A 16,511-nucleotide genomic window follows, 5' to 3' on the forward strand; every position below is an offset into this window, starting at 1 on the left:
TACAAGGCGAGAGAACATCATTGAATATCTGTCACGGTTGTTAATCTTTGTAAATAGATTACCCTTTTGGCTCTCCCGAGCATCACATATACACCCCAGAAACCCTCGTCATGCTCTCGGCACTCCTTCCGGCAGGCCTTGTGGGCCTTCTGTCGTTGATTGATGCCGTTGGCGCCCAACAAGACGATCTCGGAAAGGTTCTCCAGTCCCAGTCAAATCTGTCCACTTATCTCAATCTAATCAAGGTAAGTTGGGGTGGTGTAGTTCTCGTCGTTGTAATTGTCAATATGCTTCGATGATTGGGGATGAGACGCTTTCGGAGAGAGGCAGCAAGCCCTTGCTGACTTTGATCAGAAATATCCCGAAGTTATCCTCGAGCTTCCTAGCTACGACGGAGTCACAGTGAGTTATCTTTGACTTCTTTGACTCAAACGGCACAGGCTCCATGCTGATATATACCCAGGTCGTTGCGCCATCCAATGCAGCTTTTGAGAACATTCCCGGCACTCAACTGAATGGCAAATGGAACGAATCAGATCCCTCGATTGTCATCCCTATACTGGAGTACCACATCCTCCAAGGCACAGTCTCAACCGGCGCCCTTGCGTCGGGCTCCTCAGTATTGCGCTCCTCGCTGTTACAGAACCCAGCCTGGACCAATGTCACCAGCGGGCAGAACGTCATGGTGAACAAGCAGCCTGGCGACGTGATTGTTTTCACCTCTTCCAAGGGCACCCGCACCACACAAGTCAATGCAGACATCAGGTTTGCCGGCGGCCTCGTTCACGTTGTCGACAACCTCTTGATACCTCCTGCCAGGCTTGAGAACTCGACCGAGTCTTTCGGACTCTCTGCCTTCCTTGGCGCGTTGTACACCGCCAAACTCCTGCCTTTTCTGTCGGATAAGAGGAACGTAACAATCTTCGCCCCTCGTAACGAAGCGTTCCAGCGCGTCGCCGGGCATCTTGAAGACTTGGACGAAAATGTAGTCAGGAACTTGCTCAACTACCACGTTGTCGAGGGCCGAATAGTCCCCTCCTCGGGCCTCAAGAATGGTACTAGCATGTATACCCTGAGTGGACATAGTCTCAACGTCATCCGCTCTGGTAACAACCTCTTCCTCAACTCGGCGCAGGTCGTTCAGCCGGATATCCTACTCGCCAATGGTATCATGCACATCATCGATAACGTCCTCAACCCGGACAAGGCATCGGCTATGCCGAATCCCACCGCCATCAGTCAGGCGCCCGTATACCCTGAGAGCTCCGTCTCCGGGCTGCCTTTCACTTCTGCAATCCCCTGCACTGTAAGTTGTCCCGTGACGAGTACGACCATTACCACCGCTGCGGCTTCAACAACGGCCTCAACAACGGCCATAAGGACCACCACTAGTCCTGGTGCCGCAGCGCGAACGGTAGTGGCTGCAGGTGCAGCTCTGCTCGCGGGGTTAGCCGCGTTGGCTTGAACGAAAGGAGCGCCTGGCTCTCGTGGATAGAATGAAGCTGTGGTGTTGTTGTAGTGCTCAGAACAGAAACTCCAATGGATCAAAATGTGAACCAGTGTCTGATCCATAAAGAACCCGAACACAGCCATAACCACCACGCAACCAATACACTATGCAATATGCGGGATGGCATTACCTTGTGGATCTTTCTTGCTACCTCGAAGCTGTTCAGTGAGGAACGCTACCAAAACACAGCTGACGACAGACGGCAAGTCTAGGGAGGTTTCTTTTGATGTGAGACAACACTTGCCCTAAGTTCTCAGTGAACTTCTCAGTAACCATAGAGGTTCTATTTATCAAGCGTTGGAATTATATTATGATGTGAAATTGGTTGACCATGGTGCTTCCTTCACGGCTACGGTCTTGTCACAAGAGTTATCGGTGGGGTGGTTCCATAACATTCAAGTCTCATGTCAGAAAGCAAGATAACTCGACTGTTGATCCAATCTATATACATATATGAAGATATCAAACTCCACTGGTCCACGATATAATGGCTAGAGCTCAATGTTTTTATTGCTTGCGCATCAGTGTCTCAGAATGGAAGCCTCTTCCCTCTTATTCAACCTATCTAAAGGGGCGAACGTCAAACATTAAGCGAATCTCGTCTTCTTTCGTCCCTGGACTTAAAGACAGACTTGACTTCTTTGATCTTGTGACTGGTGGGTGATACTCTCACTATGGGCGTAAGGCCGACCTGTGCCCAGGTTGCAATGCGAATGCTCTCAATGGAAGGCCCAGTTTAAATAGAAGCAACCTGGACACATATATAGTTCGAGAACCAGTAGAGTATCAAGCTTTTGCGGGGAGCCTCGGCTCTTGAACTAGATAGCAATGCCCCTGAGAAGGCATGGGGGTTGTTCATAGTGATGTTATCAAGATCATCATACGTTATCCTCAATGTGTAATCAAGAATCATTATAGCAAGACATGTATGTCAGCTTCGGCATTTACTCGACGAGCCCACATATGAAGCAGCTGTCACCCGGCATATGCAGAGAGTTGCAGTATCGCTACCAGCGACTTATGTTTGGTCTTCAACTTCAACGGTTTTTCGAAAGCCGTGCAAGCAGTGGGTATGGGGTTACTATGAGGCGTCACAGACTTTCTCAAGGAAATCTCGACATTGTTCTCTTTCGTCAGGACCGTCTCTATACTGATGAGTCACGGTATATCCCAGGAAAGAGACATGGTATGAAGACTTGCTCTGTGTCCAGAGATGTTCAGACGTTATGAGTACAACAGTCACAGGAGTAATATTCTTTGGCGTCCAAGATGATTCCATCTTCTCACCCAGGTTTAACCATCACCAACTTCTCGAGAGACGAGTTTACCGTAATTCGACGTGTCAAAAACGCCTAGACTGAACGTCTGGTGATGCTTGGACAACTGCTCATGGTATGGGGGTCTTCCACGATCACAAGAAGTCGATCGAATTACGGTGTCGATTCAACAACCTCACGCAAGCGTTCCATGGCGTCCCACATTGCCCAGATGCAAAAACCTACTAGATCTCACACCAACCAAGGCCTAGGCAGTCGATAAGAAAAAACCTGAACAATCGCCAAGGGCACACCCAAAGTCATCTACGCCGCAGACCTGCATCTCGCCTTGTCCCCAACCGCTCATGCCCAGCTGCCAAGAGGCGTCCGCAAACCAAACGTCAATCGACACCGGAAAAACAAGCCGGATTTCCAGACGCGGTGAGCATGTATGCCCAGCTCTCGGGGCACTCTGATGTGCCCTTCGAACCATCCTGTTAGGCTCTACCCTTGGTTGCCCACCTGTCAGAGTCGATGCATTACATTGAGTGCAGAGGGCCCTGCTTGCAGCACCCTAGGGTATTGACGCATGAATGAATCATTGAGAGACGGAGACGACCTTTGCCCCAATCATCCATCCACCTGGGAGGTGACTCGCAGGACACGTAATAGGCACACCGTTCCAAGATAAGAATTGTAGATATGGGCGATGGCATGTTGTTCGCAAACTCTCACTCTGTTTCCATCAACTGAAACATGCCATGAGGTGAGCGGGCAAGATACCCAGCGAACGAAGAACTGCGAGCGAAGTCAGCGCGATTGGACGAGACGCCTCCTCTATCCACTAGCTCCGTATCCAATGCGAGACTTGCGCGGCTTGACGTGGTGGGCAAAGGGGAAGAGGCGCCCGGGAGGGTTGGAGTTTGTATTGTTTCCGGTGTACTTCTAAATAACCGGCTAGGCGAGCTGCACGGCTTACTGGCTGGAGGGAATCGAAGCCTCCTGCCTAGATAAAACACGAGATAGAGTGGCAGCCCAAAGGTGGGGTCGTCAAGATTGTGCAACTGCTGACTGGTTCGTGTTATTGCCACCGCGTCCATAGCAAGGAATTCTACGGCCATGGACTCTTCTTTTTTTGTGAGACGTTCAAGCGTGCATGGCCAAAGCAACGGCGAGGCATATTTTAAGTTGCTTGAAAGGGGTGGTACAAGAGGTTGGGTGCGCAGTGGGACTATGTCTGCGTTGCAGCCGGAGCATTGAGAGATACCGACTCCGCAGGCTGGGTTCGGCTAGGGCCACTGTTGCTTCGCTTTAGATTTTGCAAGGACTATGGGCAGAGAAGAAGTCCATTACAACCTGGGCTTGTCAAACCCTGAGAGCTGAAGTCCAGCGGGCCGACGATGGTCCAAAGCGGGAAATACAGCGAAAGTACCCTTGGGGTGCCCGACATGGCCTCATCCGGGCCTGCCATGGTGTCGTGGAACAGCAACTCGATTGAACATTGCAGTGAGGGCTAACGCACGCGAAATGCAGTGTAATCGGCCCTCTTTCCCGGAAGACGCACGCAGATTGCACAAAGTTGGAAAGCATACCAGGATCCTCATCAGGACGTGCGTTGACAACCACGTCTGCATTGCAGGTGGCATCATGCGTGTTGATCGATAGCATGTGGTTGAATGGGTCAACTGTGGGCATGCATCATGCAGCAGCGGAACCGAGGCTGACTTGATTGCCAGATAAAGAATGACAAGAGCAGCGCTCCCAAGTTGCTGGAGGCATTGACCAGCTTCGGATAGAAACAAAGGAAAGCGCCCACCGCCTGGCCGGGAAGCCCCCGGGGCGTCGATCGTCCATGATGGGGTTTCCATTCGGACCTCCTAGCGTCGATTTGTCGAGGAAGCTGAAGTCTAGAACTTGTATGAACGAGGTGTTGCTTGACGGCAGGACCGGCAAAGGCGCTCCGGCCGCAGTTTCATTGCCGGTCTTCCAGGTGGCGAGCGTGAGCCGCGGACCATGTCCGAGCAGCTGGGACAGAACACGGCCAAGCAGGCAATGACCCTTCCATCTAGGTGATGCTGACAATGGCCCACTTGGCTCGGGTCGTGAGCAGTGTAGAGGTATTACTAGGGTACGCATCTCGATGGCGATTCGGGTGACGCCAATTATGTTTGTTGGTGTTCTCTCTGTCATGCCGATAGCTGCAGGAGCGTTGATGCTGCGATAAGAGACTCGAGCTCCAGGACATTGAGCTTGCCCGGAGGGTGTGCATCTGCTCTCGCTTTGGCTTGAGGAGGGACCAGCCCAGCTGAGCGTCGTTTTCTCAGTCTCGTATCGCTTTTTCTTGTTTGGATGCAGCCGGATCTGGCCTTGAGGCTTTCTTCGCGTTGAGCTTTGACGCCATCGTGACATGGTGGCCGTGGTGCTTGACACGCCGGTGGAAATTGCGGTAGGAGGCCATAAGACAGCCAAGACGGGTTATGGCAGAGCAGCGCAATACCGTCGGGCGCTATTGGGGTTTAGTCCCGAAGAGGCAGTATTCCTTATCTCGTCTTTTTCTCCTGTTGGACCAGCAAGCTTACCAGGGACAAGAGGGGTCGGAAAGACAGACCAACAGGGGCCTCGATGCAGGAACAAGGGCACCACTGGGCGAATGGCTGATGCATGCACGCCACGAGGGCTAGCCGACGCACCAGTACAAGCGTGGCCCGAGCCAATCTCTTGCTGCTTTTCCAATACTTTTCCTCAGCCTGTTTTCTTTGAATGTTGCGGCAACCAAAATCAGAGGGGAGCCGAAACCCGTCTAGGAAAGCAACGCGCGCACGGCGGGACGGATAAGGTAGCGGGACGGATGGACAGGGCCAGGGGGGTGAAGCATGGGAGGAGAGGCCAGCCAGTTGCTGAAGTGGCACCTGGACTGTCGTATCATCAAGGCTGAAGATGAAGCGCGCTGCAAGGTGCCAATAGTGAGGTTTCGTCGTGGTAGTAGTCATGGTGCCGCATTTATCTGTTGGGGGCCTTGGTCTTCGATTCGGGAGGCAGATGGAACGGGAAGCGCCGAGATGCAAAGAGTTGAGTGCCTTGGGGCACGTCGTTGGGCGGTAAGGTAATGCTCTAGGTCTCGAGAGCAGAGCGGGTATGACGGTGAAGGCGAGGGCGGGACGATGTCTCATGCGTGTTGATGAGCTGTTTTGAAGGTGGAAGATGAGTAGTTTGGGCCCGTCCGAACTAGAACGAGCCGGATCCGACACCTACCTACGTACCCATGTAGACAATGGGATGGATGGTGGGATGGGACGAAAAGAGAAGAAGGAGCGAGAGGTCTTCCTGGTGTACTGCGTACAGTGCGACTCTCTCCGTCTCCATTTCCATTTTTGCCAGGTACTTCTGCTGCACAGTGACATTGTGAAGCGCTAGCTGGTGCGCTAAAGTCCTGAGTTCAGCAGTCGACTACCGCTAGGGTTACTCAGAACCTGGCCTCTCATGCACTGGAAAGGGGTCGCCCAAATACCGTGCAAAATACAGACCGTGAGAACTGCACACTGCTTCGGCACCCCCGCTAAGGAAAAAGCTGAGCCGGCATGACGGGAACGAACTGGACCTACCGGTACCTACTATGTAGTAACGATCTAGGGACCCTTAAGCCACACCTTGGCTGTTTTGGTCCCACTTACACCCTCCCCCCCCCCCCCCCCCCCCCCTTCAGCCAGCTAGCTTAGATGTCCACGCCCAGTAGAGTCGAGCGAGTCTCGTCGAGTCTTTCATGGGAAACGCACCAATTCTGGCAAGGTACGATACGGATAGGTAGGTAGTTGGGAGGTGGCTGAACACTACCCTTCCTCGCACTTGACCCTTCCTGATCTTAGTTTGTCCAGGAGCGTCTTCGATCTGCCCGCGTTTACCTACCCGGCTTCGCCTCTCATTCGATGCCCGACTGCGATTCTTTCTTCTCTTCCTCGCTTTGCCCGTTGCCGTGAGCAGTACAAATCATTCCCCTGTCGCTCGTTTGACACTCACCTCAGTGGTTTGCTGTTCAACTCGAGCCCCTTTGGCATAGCGAAAACAGATCGCCTCGACATACCACATTCGCTTTCGACTTCTTCTCAGTCGTCCTCTGCCCACCTGCGAGCTTAAAGCAGGCCAGACTCTCCAACTTCTTCTCCCACTTCATCATCACCACGAGAGACTCTCACTGCTCTCTCTCGTCTAGTTCCAAGACACTCGATACCCTCCATATTCCAACAATGGATCAAGACCAGGGCTACTACTCCCGCTCTGCGGCCGCCGGCACTCCTCTCCGCCCAAGCACCCCCAACACAGAAAGCAGCCGCAACCCGTTTGGCGACGGTATCGAGTCGCAGGCTTCCCAAAGAGGCCCAGTGACCACGAACCCGTTCGGTACACCCGCCGTCTCGCGTCCTGCCTCGAGTTTCGGCTCAGCCAGCGCCCTTGGAGCCCGCTTCGACGAGCGCACCAACCGTTACTTCCACTCGAGACGGATCCGTAAGGAGGACATCGAGAAGCCTTGGTTGAACAAGGCCGATCCCAAGGAGAAATGGGTCACCATCATTCCACTCATCGGCATCTTCGTCGGCCTCGTCGTCTCGGGCTTCCTGGTATGGGACGGTGTCCGCAGTGTCGTCAAGCACAAGTATTGCCCCGTGCTCATGGAGGACTTCTCCTCGGGCACACTCGACCCCAACGTCTGGACTCATGAAGTGCAGGTCGGCGGCTTTGGGTATGTTTCTTCCCTTGCCTTCTTCCCCCGAACCGCGCGCTAATCCTGGCTCACAGCAATGGCGAATTCGAGATGACCACCGCAGACAATGAGAACGTTTTCATCAAGGATGGCAACCTCGTCATTCTTCCTACTCTCACTGACTCGGCTCTTATTGAGAAGGACAACGTGATTGACCTGCTCAAGGATGGAACTTGCACTTCAGACCAGCCCTCGGCTTGCATTGCCGCCACCAACACTACTGCCGGCAACTCCTCCATCGTCCCCCCCACCAAATCGGGCCGCATCAATACCAAGAAGGGCGCTACCATCAAGTATGGTCGCGTTGAGGTCGTTGCTAAGTTGCCTAAGGGAGACTGGCTCTGGCCCGCCATCTGGCTGTTGCCCGTCCAGGACACCTACGGTCCCTGGCCTCTTTCTGGCGAGATCGACATCCTCGAGTCCCGCGGCAACAACTGGACTTACGCACAGGGTGGTGATAACATCGCCTCGTCAGCTCTCCACTGGGGCCCCGACCCTGCCAACGACGGTTGGTGGAGAACCAACAACAAGCGTCAGGCCCTGCACACGACGTACGCTGATGGCTTCAACACGTTCGGTCTTGAGTGGTCCCAGAAGTACCTCTTCACCTACATCAACAGCCGTCTGCTCCAGGTTCTCTACACCAACTTTGACGAGCCCATGTGGCAGCGTGGCGACTTCCCTCAGGCCAACTCCAACGGCACCCGCCTCGAGGACGTCTGGAGCCAGACTGGCCGCCCCAACACGCCCTTCGACCAAAAGTTCTACCTCATTCTCAACGTTGCTGTTGGAGGTACCAACGGTTGGTTCCAGGACGGTCAGTCTGGCAAGCCATGGCTTGATTCCAGCCCCAACGCCAAGAAGGACTTCTGGAATGCTCGCGACCAGTGGCTTCCTACGTGGACCTCGCCTGAGCTCTCTGTCTCCAAGGTTTCCATGTGGCAGCAGTGTGACGGCGATGAAGAGTTGTAAAAGCAACGTTGACGCAAACATTTCTCGTTATTTTTCGCACAGTGACATATAGAGAGCAACATGCTATATTGGGATAGACGATGGGACGCGCGGAACAGTTTTACAACGGACGGCAATCATTTTGGAATACCAACTCGGGGGGGAGTCACCCTGGTGCTTTGAGCACATGTATCTGACAATAGTGTCCAGGGTTTTGATTGGGATACTGGGAGATGACATACTATTACCGTCTACCTTAATGAACTGGAAAACTCCTACGCACTCCACTGCTTGTCTTGTGAACAACACCCTTGGTTTTTGTGCCCGCCAATCTATAAATCTCACGCAAGTGTCAACTAGAATGCAGCAAGCCGACGGTATCGAGGTGAGGCCCTGTAGCCCTGCATCCCTGCAATCTCAATCGCAATACTAGTGCGATTGTAGGACAAACGGCCGATGCGGTCATCAACACCCTGACCGATAAGGGCGGGCAGACAAGCTCAACTGTCAGACAGCTTATCAACATGCCGTTGGTATCAACTCGGTTTCTTTCTCTGTCCCCACCGACGCTGCACTTGGCTTAACGCAGCAACCTGTCACCGCGCTCGTCAGACGAGCCTGGAATCAATAAAGTCACGCAACCCTGCGGCGGGCGGAGACGACGGCGCCCGGGAGATGATGCACTGTAATGCGCTCACTCGTTGCATCACACTTGCAGGCAGGCAGGCAACGACGGCCAAGAAACAAGGGGCCGGTTGGGCGTAGCTGATCGCATCACATCCTGAGCCATTGATCATCACCGAACCCTACGGCAGTTTTGATGTGCTGGCCTGGCGATGCAATGCCACCTAGATGCATCTTTCCCGGACGGGCGGCTTGCCACCTTGTCTTGTTGGTACCCGAAGCCTTGTCTCCCTCTCTCTCTCTCTCTGTATCTCTCCGTGTGTGTCTTTTCCGCCCTTTGTTCGCGGCAGAAGCTATAGCCCTTTGTCGCGTGTGTTTCTGACTCAGCGCCCAAGAATAAGTCAATAAACAAGAGATATATTGCCGGTGATCGAAGGCTTCGTCGGAAGGCGCAGATGTTTGGCGTTACAGACACATAGTGTCTCGTGGGCCCGCCGGCTAACGGAATTGCCTCTTTTCGTGGTCTCAAGGAGCACAGGGCGTGCCGCGAGAAGGGTTAAGCCACCGTAGCACTAACGAAACTAGGTTGCCACGCCTCGCGTAGAGTTTGGGCAGATTGCATGCTCCATGGAGGGATAAGCGATATACGGCATTTGTCTCAGCCGCGATGTTGGGTCGCGGGAGGGTTCCGGTCAGCATTTCGTCATGAGACGCAGGTGGTTCAGCAGCATCCCTTCTGCATCGCGTGTAGTAGTTGTAGTAGCAGTAGCAGCACAAGGGCGAGTGAAGCATGCGACGGGGAACAGAGACCCGAAGAAACCCTCCTCGAGACTGTCTTGTGAAGTGGGGCGGGGGGGGGTAATTCTGGGGTTTTTGGGGTTTCTGCGTGCCGTCCGCGTATCACAGAACAAAATCTTGAAGAGATCACACTTTGCAGGCCCCAAGTACAAGCCGGCTTCAGGTCAGAGTTGAATGCTGACCGTACTGGGCCGAACCCACGTCCATGGCTGGCTGGTGTCCGTACTGTCTTCATTGACAGGGCTCGATCCTCGGCGCAAGCGGGAACACGACGGGATGAACAAAGACATCGACATCTCTGTGTAAGTGGGGTTTCCCTCCTTCCAACTGCTTCCCGGGCTCGTCATGGGGTGTTTGTTTTAGTGTAGATCATGGGTTCAGCGTAGGGATTTCTTTGTTTCAGTCCTTTGTGAAGGGCGGCAGGGTTGTATTCTGGGACTCGAACGAACAGGGATTGGGAGCGACGACGGCAAAGCCCAGAAAGCGTCATGGAATCGTCGGACGCCTAGGATTGGGCAATCTTTTGCGGATCACTGACGGGTTCCCCCCCCTTCTTTGTTTTCTTCTGCCTTTACATTTCCTTGCGGCAGGTTTTTCCACCCCAGGATGACGCCTCGTCATGTAAGCGTGGCGAGTGGAAACCTTTCGGCCAGTTGCTCCATAGCAGATATCCGTACATACAGGATAGTACGGATACAGAGTAGTACTCAATAACAGGTCAGCGCCGAGCTGGGACTGGGCCAGTGCACCACCCTTGGAGGGGCTGAAATGTGGTTTAGTTTGTCGATGAAGCCTGAAGGGGAACCCCCATCCCCCCCCACTCATATTTCCCAATGCCTGTAAAATTGCAGGTCCGTAAACTTGCCAGTCTGTGTGTTTGTATGTCTGTCCTGGCTGTCTGCGAGCCCGTTTGGTCTCGGCCTCGTGGACGGATCTTGGTGTGTGCTGCACCCGGCCTGCAGACATGTTTTCTTCTGGACCGCTGACGACGCTATGATGTTCATCCTTGGGCGACGTCCTGCATGTGGGCCGTCAGTAATATGCTACAGAATTCACATCACATTGTCTTCGGCTGGCCAATGTCTCCCTGCCCAGTGTTAGGTCCGACTTCCGCCAGCGAGATTCTTAGACTGGTAAAAAAGGCGAACGACACGCTTCGTTTAGTGTGGCTGCCGTGGCCTGTCTTAGAAACATGCCCACGGGCCCTGCCCACATCCTCGTCTCAGCCCGCCACAAGAGATTGAATCCCTGTTCTGTTCTGCGTGCTTGCGTTCGTCTCCAGAGGATCTGACCCGGTGTCCACTCGCGGAAGCGGTATCCGCATGTGCCAACGTCGCATCCCAAGTGCCGGTCACGACTCGGCAGCGAGCTGACCAGACTGCTCCATCCGTGCGGTCCAGAACCTCATCAAAAGAGATTCCCATGAGCAACAGAGTCTGTGTGTTCGTTAGTAGGGCCGGAAGACATTGCCATTCTGGGAATGGGCAAAGTGTCAGCTCAAGATTGGCAACAGCAATCCACAGGGATGCGTGGTTTTGTGGCGATGGTTCAAGCGACGGTATGTTGGATATCTTACGACGACCCAGAACGGTGGTTAAGAAGAAATGAAAAGATGCGCCACGAGCGAGCCGCTCGAGGCTCTCCCGCGTTGCGAAACAAGCCCCTCGTTGTCTGGGGCTCGTGGCCTAGGGCGGGCCTTGCGTGTAATCGAACTACCGTGTCCCCTGTGGTAAACTACGAATGCTTCTTTCCCTATCGCGGCCCTTCTCCCGGGAAGGACTGTGCGAAGGCAATATCAGCCCAGCAGCTATACGAGAGGAGAGCTGATTGGGAGAGCCCGCGTGGTTTTCCTGTCTCCGGAGGTTAGGAGCGCGCGATTTTTTTTATTTTATTTTTTGAAGCCCTTCATCATCGCCTAGGTGGAAATTGGAAGCCTAACCACGATATCTGACATGCCGATGTTACGCAGGCCACTGATCGGACCCAAGCGGCCCAGGGGAAGAAGGAAGCCAGCCGCCGGCGCTGACGCCACGAATCCTGGCAGAGGTCAGAAAAGCTTGTCTTTTGGCCACTGGGGGATGATCCTCATGATTCGAAAGCAGATTTCGGCGGCTAGGCGAGAAATCAGGACGGGCTCGAGCATGCTGACGGCGACCCAGCCAACGGTGACGAGCAGTAACACCGGAGGTGGCAGCTTGAGGCAGCGGTCTGTCATAAGCTTAATTGTGCGGCTGTACAGGCGAGATCCACTTTAATAATAGAGAGAGGAGATAGCAATATCCTCGCTTACGATAAAAAGCGCGCCGGAGGGGGAAGGCCGGCCGGTTTCACTGGATGCGCTGGATGCGCTGGATGGATGCTTACACGTCGTCCAATCGATGGATCGGAGCCTCACGGCCGCCGTTGCGTTGTCGGCTCGTCCCATCCCACCCAACCAACCATCGTGGTTGGCTAAATATTGACTTCCGTGCCGTTCCTCTCGGAGATCCCAACGGTGAATGAGCTGAGTGGTCGATTCGGCGTGAGAGGGTAGGTATGAGAGAGTGATAGAGAGAGAGTGTGTGTGTGAGCCCTGGATTGGTGGGCGGGCACGGCAGCAGCCTGGCCCGTCTAACAACCTTGTCGTTGCTGCGATCCACCGTCAAATACGAAGGATTGGCATGTTAGTGGTGGGCAACACCCCAAGAACAAGCACGACCACCCCCTGGTTAGTGGTGTGCCTATGCATGATTCTTGCTGAGATGAAAATTTCCCAGCCATTAGAGTTTATCATCCCAATCTGCTTGCTTCGTGATAACGGGTTTCGGCAGGTCGTTTGCTCAGCCCTTCTGCCCGACACCGGGGTCGGATGGCCCCCATTCCTTAATACACCTGTTGTAGCAGCCGAGCACTGGTAATCACAACTTGCTACAGCGGATTCGGGACTGAAATCCACCCCGCCGTATCCCGCTGGGTGGGCGGCTGCTGCTTGCCGCGTGCACTGCCCCCCTCACGCCGCTCGCAAACCGTGGCGGTACGACGACAACGACGACGACCCCCGCCATGGCTTCAGTGGCTTTCGCTTCTTGCCGTTCTGCAGCCTCTTCTTCTCTTTAGAAAGGGACGCAATGGGCAAAGAGCGATGAAAGACCGGACCGCCAAAGGGACTTTCCGCCGTCCGTCCTGTGCACCCGACTCCATCATCGCGCCGTCGTCTCATCTTCCCTTAGCTCTTCTGGCCGTCCTATCAGTTGTGTACTGCGGGGCGCTGGGCAGGTTTAGGCGTACTAGAATCCCAGCTTGATCTGGTTTATCGTGTACTTCGTTTAGCGTCTTTTCACGGGCTGTACGTACCTGGTTTCAATATCGAGGGGTTTTTTCTTTTATTATTAATTTATTTCCTGTCCTTTCTGTGCTATCCTAAAAATGGCTTTTTTGCCTTGTGGCGTATGCAGGATGCATAATCGTAAGGTATAGACGAACCCCTGCTCGCGCCACCTACCGAGGCTCTTGTCGCCGCTTTAGCAGCATCAAGAAAGATTCAGTATCTCGCTCTGTCTCGCTGCGGGAAGCCCCGCGAGGAACCAGGTTGGTTGCCTGGATCCGCAGAGCGCGGGAACAATGGTGCATCACCGTTCATCGTCTGGGCCTTCCCGATGTCACGATTGCGCAATTGCAACGTTGGTGGTGCCAGACGTTATTTGTAGTTTTGCTGTATGCTAGTTGCCAGTCTTCCTTGTTGGCAACTCAGAGTCATTGCCATATTCAGCGATCTCGTATCCGTCTTCCGTTGCAGCATTTCCCCAAGCAGTCATCATGTACGATGGGCGCAATCCACGGCGACCAAGAGCAACCACCCCATGTGCCGTCATCACTCACCACAGTGCGCCTCACCCAAAATGCGCCTGTCTTCATGCGGGGAGGGCTCTTTCGCGTGATGCAGCCGCACTTTCGGGTCCAGCCCACTCGATATTGAAGCTATTGATTGAATGTTCAGTACCCTGTGTGGGGCGCTTTCTCAGCCAGCCCAGAATCCATGTCAACAGGCGGCGCCGGTATGGCTGAACAAGCCATCGTGCAACATTTTGGCAATTGGCTGAGTTGCACGAACCGATAGAATGTTGGACTAGTGGCGCAAGGAGATGAAAGCGGGCGACCCCATCCGCACTGCTGGGTGCTCCCCTCATCTCAGTTCGAGGCAACGGGCAGTCTAGACATCTACTTGGCTGACGGCTGATATCGATGCCGTCTGCTATTGGAATTTGAGGCTGATCGAAGGCCGCCATGAGGAAAAGCCACGTGTTTGACACACACCTGCGACCCTAGGCACCTGATAGAAGCAATCTTGCACCCAAGGGTGAGTAACAGCCGAGATGACTCCATTAGTAATATGCCCATCAAGATACGAAATGACCGGGGTTTCTTATGACGAGAGCGTGATGGCGAGCAGATCCAAGGACGCTGATTGAGAGCTGGCGGCCAATGACACTCAGCAAGCAGGTATCACAAGTGCCGGTAAACAAGCTCACTGGGGCTCACGCTGATGGTAAGTCCGACGTGATTTGAATCTACACGGCAATGAATATTGGAGGACGATGTTGCGAGTCCATAAGGAAGCACGTGTTTTAGCTGATGTGGCATCACAGCTCTCGTGTCATCGAGTATTGCCCCTTCACCTCTCAGTCATGGAAGTAATGAGGTCAGTTCGGGTTCTCCGATTCTTTGTCTGGTCGAGGATTCAGAGGGCCTGCATGGGCATCGTAGATATGCTTGCCTTGCCAGAATCTTCAGTTGTACTGTGGCAGCGGGTCAACGGCAGGATGAACACGGGTAAATGGCATGTAAGGATACCGGCATCGGCTCGGTGTATGGCGCCGGAAGAGGAGTGGTGGTTGTGGTGGTGGTGGTGAGAAGTGTCATGGCTTAACAATCATCAGGCAATGTCAACCTCAGGTCGTGGGCGTCACAGAGCAGGAATCGCGGCGCCAACGCGTTTCGCATAGGCGGCGGGAAACAATCAAAGACTCGAATTTTCTTTGCTCGGCGAGGCATTGTTAGGGAGCGATACGATGGACCAAGGCGGCTTGGGGAGTTCATGGGTAAAAATGGCAGAGCGCCACCAGGGCAACGGCGCGGTGGCCATTGTAGGCCGTCACCGCCCGGCGGCCCGTTCGTCATTAAAGTCAAAGCCCGATGGAAGTTGTGGCCCGAAGCGATGGGTAGACGCCCAAAGTGAGGGAGGGTGGTGTGTTGGAGAGAAGGCAGGCAGGCACCAAGCAGTATCGAGACCGAGGATGGACGAGCAGAAAGAGCTCGAAAATCAAGCGCGGTCAGTTAGTTAACCAACCAACCAACCAACCAATGAAAATGGCAGTCGGGGGCCCGAACGGGCGACTGCCTCCCGGGGCCGCCTAGCGCATCCGGAGAACCCACTCTTTCCCATCAGACAGCTGGGACACAGACCAAACTGAGGCACTGGCTCAGGTACAGGCGGAACACTAAAGTCAGTCGGGCGGAGCCACGAAGGCCGTCTCTTTCTACCCTCGTCCCAGTTCCAGTCCGGCGCTCCTTGCTCGACCCCTGGCCCCGGCCCCGGCCCCACCCCTGTCCACACCCTCTCTTCTCGATGGTCCTTTCCCTTGTTGTGCTCGTTTGTCCACAACATGTCCCATCTGCACCTTCCCATTTAGCACACACATAGTGTAGTAGTTCCTTGTTCCTGGGGCAGCCACGATGTACGAATCTTCGTACTTCGCAGTTCCGAGTCTCTTGCCTCTTCCTGGCAGACACCGGACGCCTCAAGCACTCGCCCACGCCCACGCCCACGCCCACGCCCACGCCCCATTGTCTCCTCGTTGTTCATCCCCTTCAGCCATTTCGTTGACCAAGCCTCCCCGTCCGTCCGCTTACATCGGAAACGATTCTCGCATCTCCCAATCCCCATGCCGTAACGCCGGCCCCTCTCGGGAACGGCGTGGTCAAAGACAATCAGTCCATACCCGTGTCTGCATCCCACCCCCCTTGGTCTGCTCCATGGCCCTCTAGCCCCGGCCTCCATCCGTATCTTGGCCTGAGCTCGCTCTCGAAAGTCTAGCCAAGCAACCCACTCGCTCCCTCACCCGCCGCCGGCCTTTTGCCTCCAAGACTGGTTCACTGCACTGTCCTTTGGCCCTTTGGCACCCCTACTTTGTGCTGCTGGCGAGGCTCATCGACGCTTTGCCCAATTGGTCTGGCCCTGTTTTTCGTCGTTCATCATCCCCGTGTCTTTCTCCCCTCAATATCATCTCCATCCCTCCCTCGCCTTCCTACATGCTCCCACTTGTCTTTCCTTCGCTCATCCCTCGAGATAGTCCGCCTAACTAACCCCCCAAGGCGACTTTAGCAGAGAGACAAAGGTTTGTACTTTGAGTCTTGTCGCTTGTCTTTTGGCCTGCATTCCTCGATAAGACTTGAACTCGACCTCGAGCCCGACAAATCTCCGCCTTCGTCAATGGTAGCTTGAACATCTCTATACACTCGCTACGCTGCCTCTCCGGCTCCACTCGGAAACCTATACACTCGCTATCGCTTCAACTCCCCTGACCCTCAAGCAACCTGGTCTCATTCATCCTTGGATTCGGCCTCCTGTTGGTTGCTC

General features: G+C 54.3%; 4 protein-coding genes across 4 annotated transcripts; 2 read left to right on the forward strand and 2 right to left on the reverse strand.

Annotated features, from left to right (window-relative positions):
* Positions 1 to 110: 110 nt before the first annotated feature.
* Positions 111 to 1,465, forward strand: LY79DRAFT_593968 (fasciclin domain-containing protein; the record flags this gene model as incomplete). The annotated part of the gene is made up of 3 exons (XM_060561630.1): positions 111 to 245; positions 355 to 402; positions 464 to 1,465. 3 exons carry the CDS (start codon positions 111 to 113, stop codon positions 1,463 to 1,465), a joined length of 1,185 nt encoding a protein of 394 aa, XP_060409015.1.
* Positions 1,466 to 4,085: 2,620 nt separating this feature from the next.
* On the reverse strand, positions 4,086 to 5,359 carry LY79DRAFT_568725 (uncharacterized protein). The gene has a single exon (XM_060558986.1). It carries the CDS (start codon positions 5,173 to 5,175, stop codon positions 4,465 to 4,467), a length of 711 nt encoding a protein of 236 aa, XP_060409016.1. The 5' UTR covers positions 5,176 to 5,359; the 3' UTR covers positions 4,086 to 4,464.
* Positions 5,360 to 7,007: 1,648 nt separating this feature from the next.
* On the forward strand, positions 7,008 to 8,494 carry LY79DRAFT_525836 (beta-1,3-glucan-binding protein; the record flags this gene model as incomplete). Its single annotated transcript, XM_060555775.1, has 2 exons — positions 7,008 to 7,501; positions 7,558 to 8,494. 2 exons carry the CDS (start codon positions 7,008 to 7,010, stop codon positions 8,492 to 8,494), a joined length of 1,431 nt encoding a protein of 476 aa, XP_060409017.1.
* A 1,761-nt stretch (positions 8,495 to 10,255) lies between these two features.
* On the reverse strand, positions 10,256 to 11,118 carry LY79DRAFT_413490 (uncharacterized protein). Its single transcript, XM_060553110.1, has one exon. It carries the CDS (start codon positions 10,859 to 10,861, stop codon positions 10,382 to 10,384), a length of 480 nt encoding a protein of 159 aa, XP_060409018.1. The 5' UTR covers positions 10,862 to 11,118; the 3' UTR covers positions 10,256 to 10,381.
* Positions 11,119 to 16,511: the final 5,393 nt, after the last annotated feature.

This window comes from Colletotrichum navitas, assembly GCF_030913465.1.
Source record: "Colletotrichum navitas strain CBS 125086 chromosome Unknown LY79scaffold_93, whole genome shotgun sequence".
NCBI lineage: Eukaryota > Fungi > Ascomycota > Sordariomycetes > Glomerellales > Glomerellaceae > Colletotrichum > Colletotrichum navitas.

Bases quoted from the DNA above. Each gene is read 5' to 3' on its own strand.
- LY79DRAFT_413490 (XM_060553110.1), bottom strand. From the start codon at position 10,861: ATGTCTGCAGGCCGGGTGCAGCACACACCAAGATCCGTCCACGAGGCC.
- LY79DRAFT_568725 (XM_060558986.1), bottom strand. From the start codon at position 5,175: ATGTCACGATGGCGTCAAAGCTCAACGCGAAGAAAGCCTCAAGGCCAG.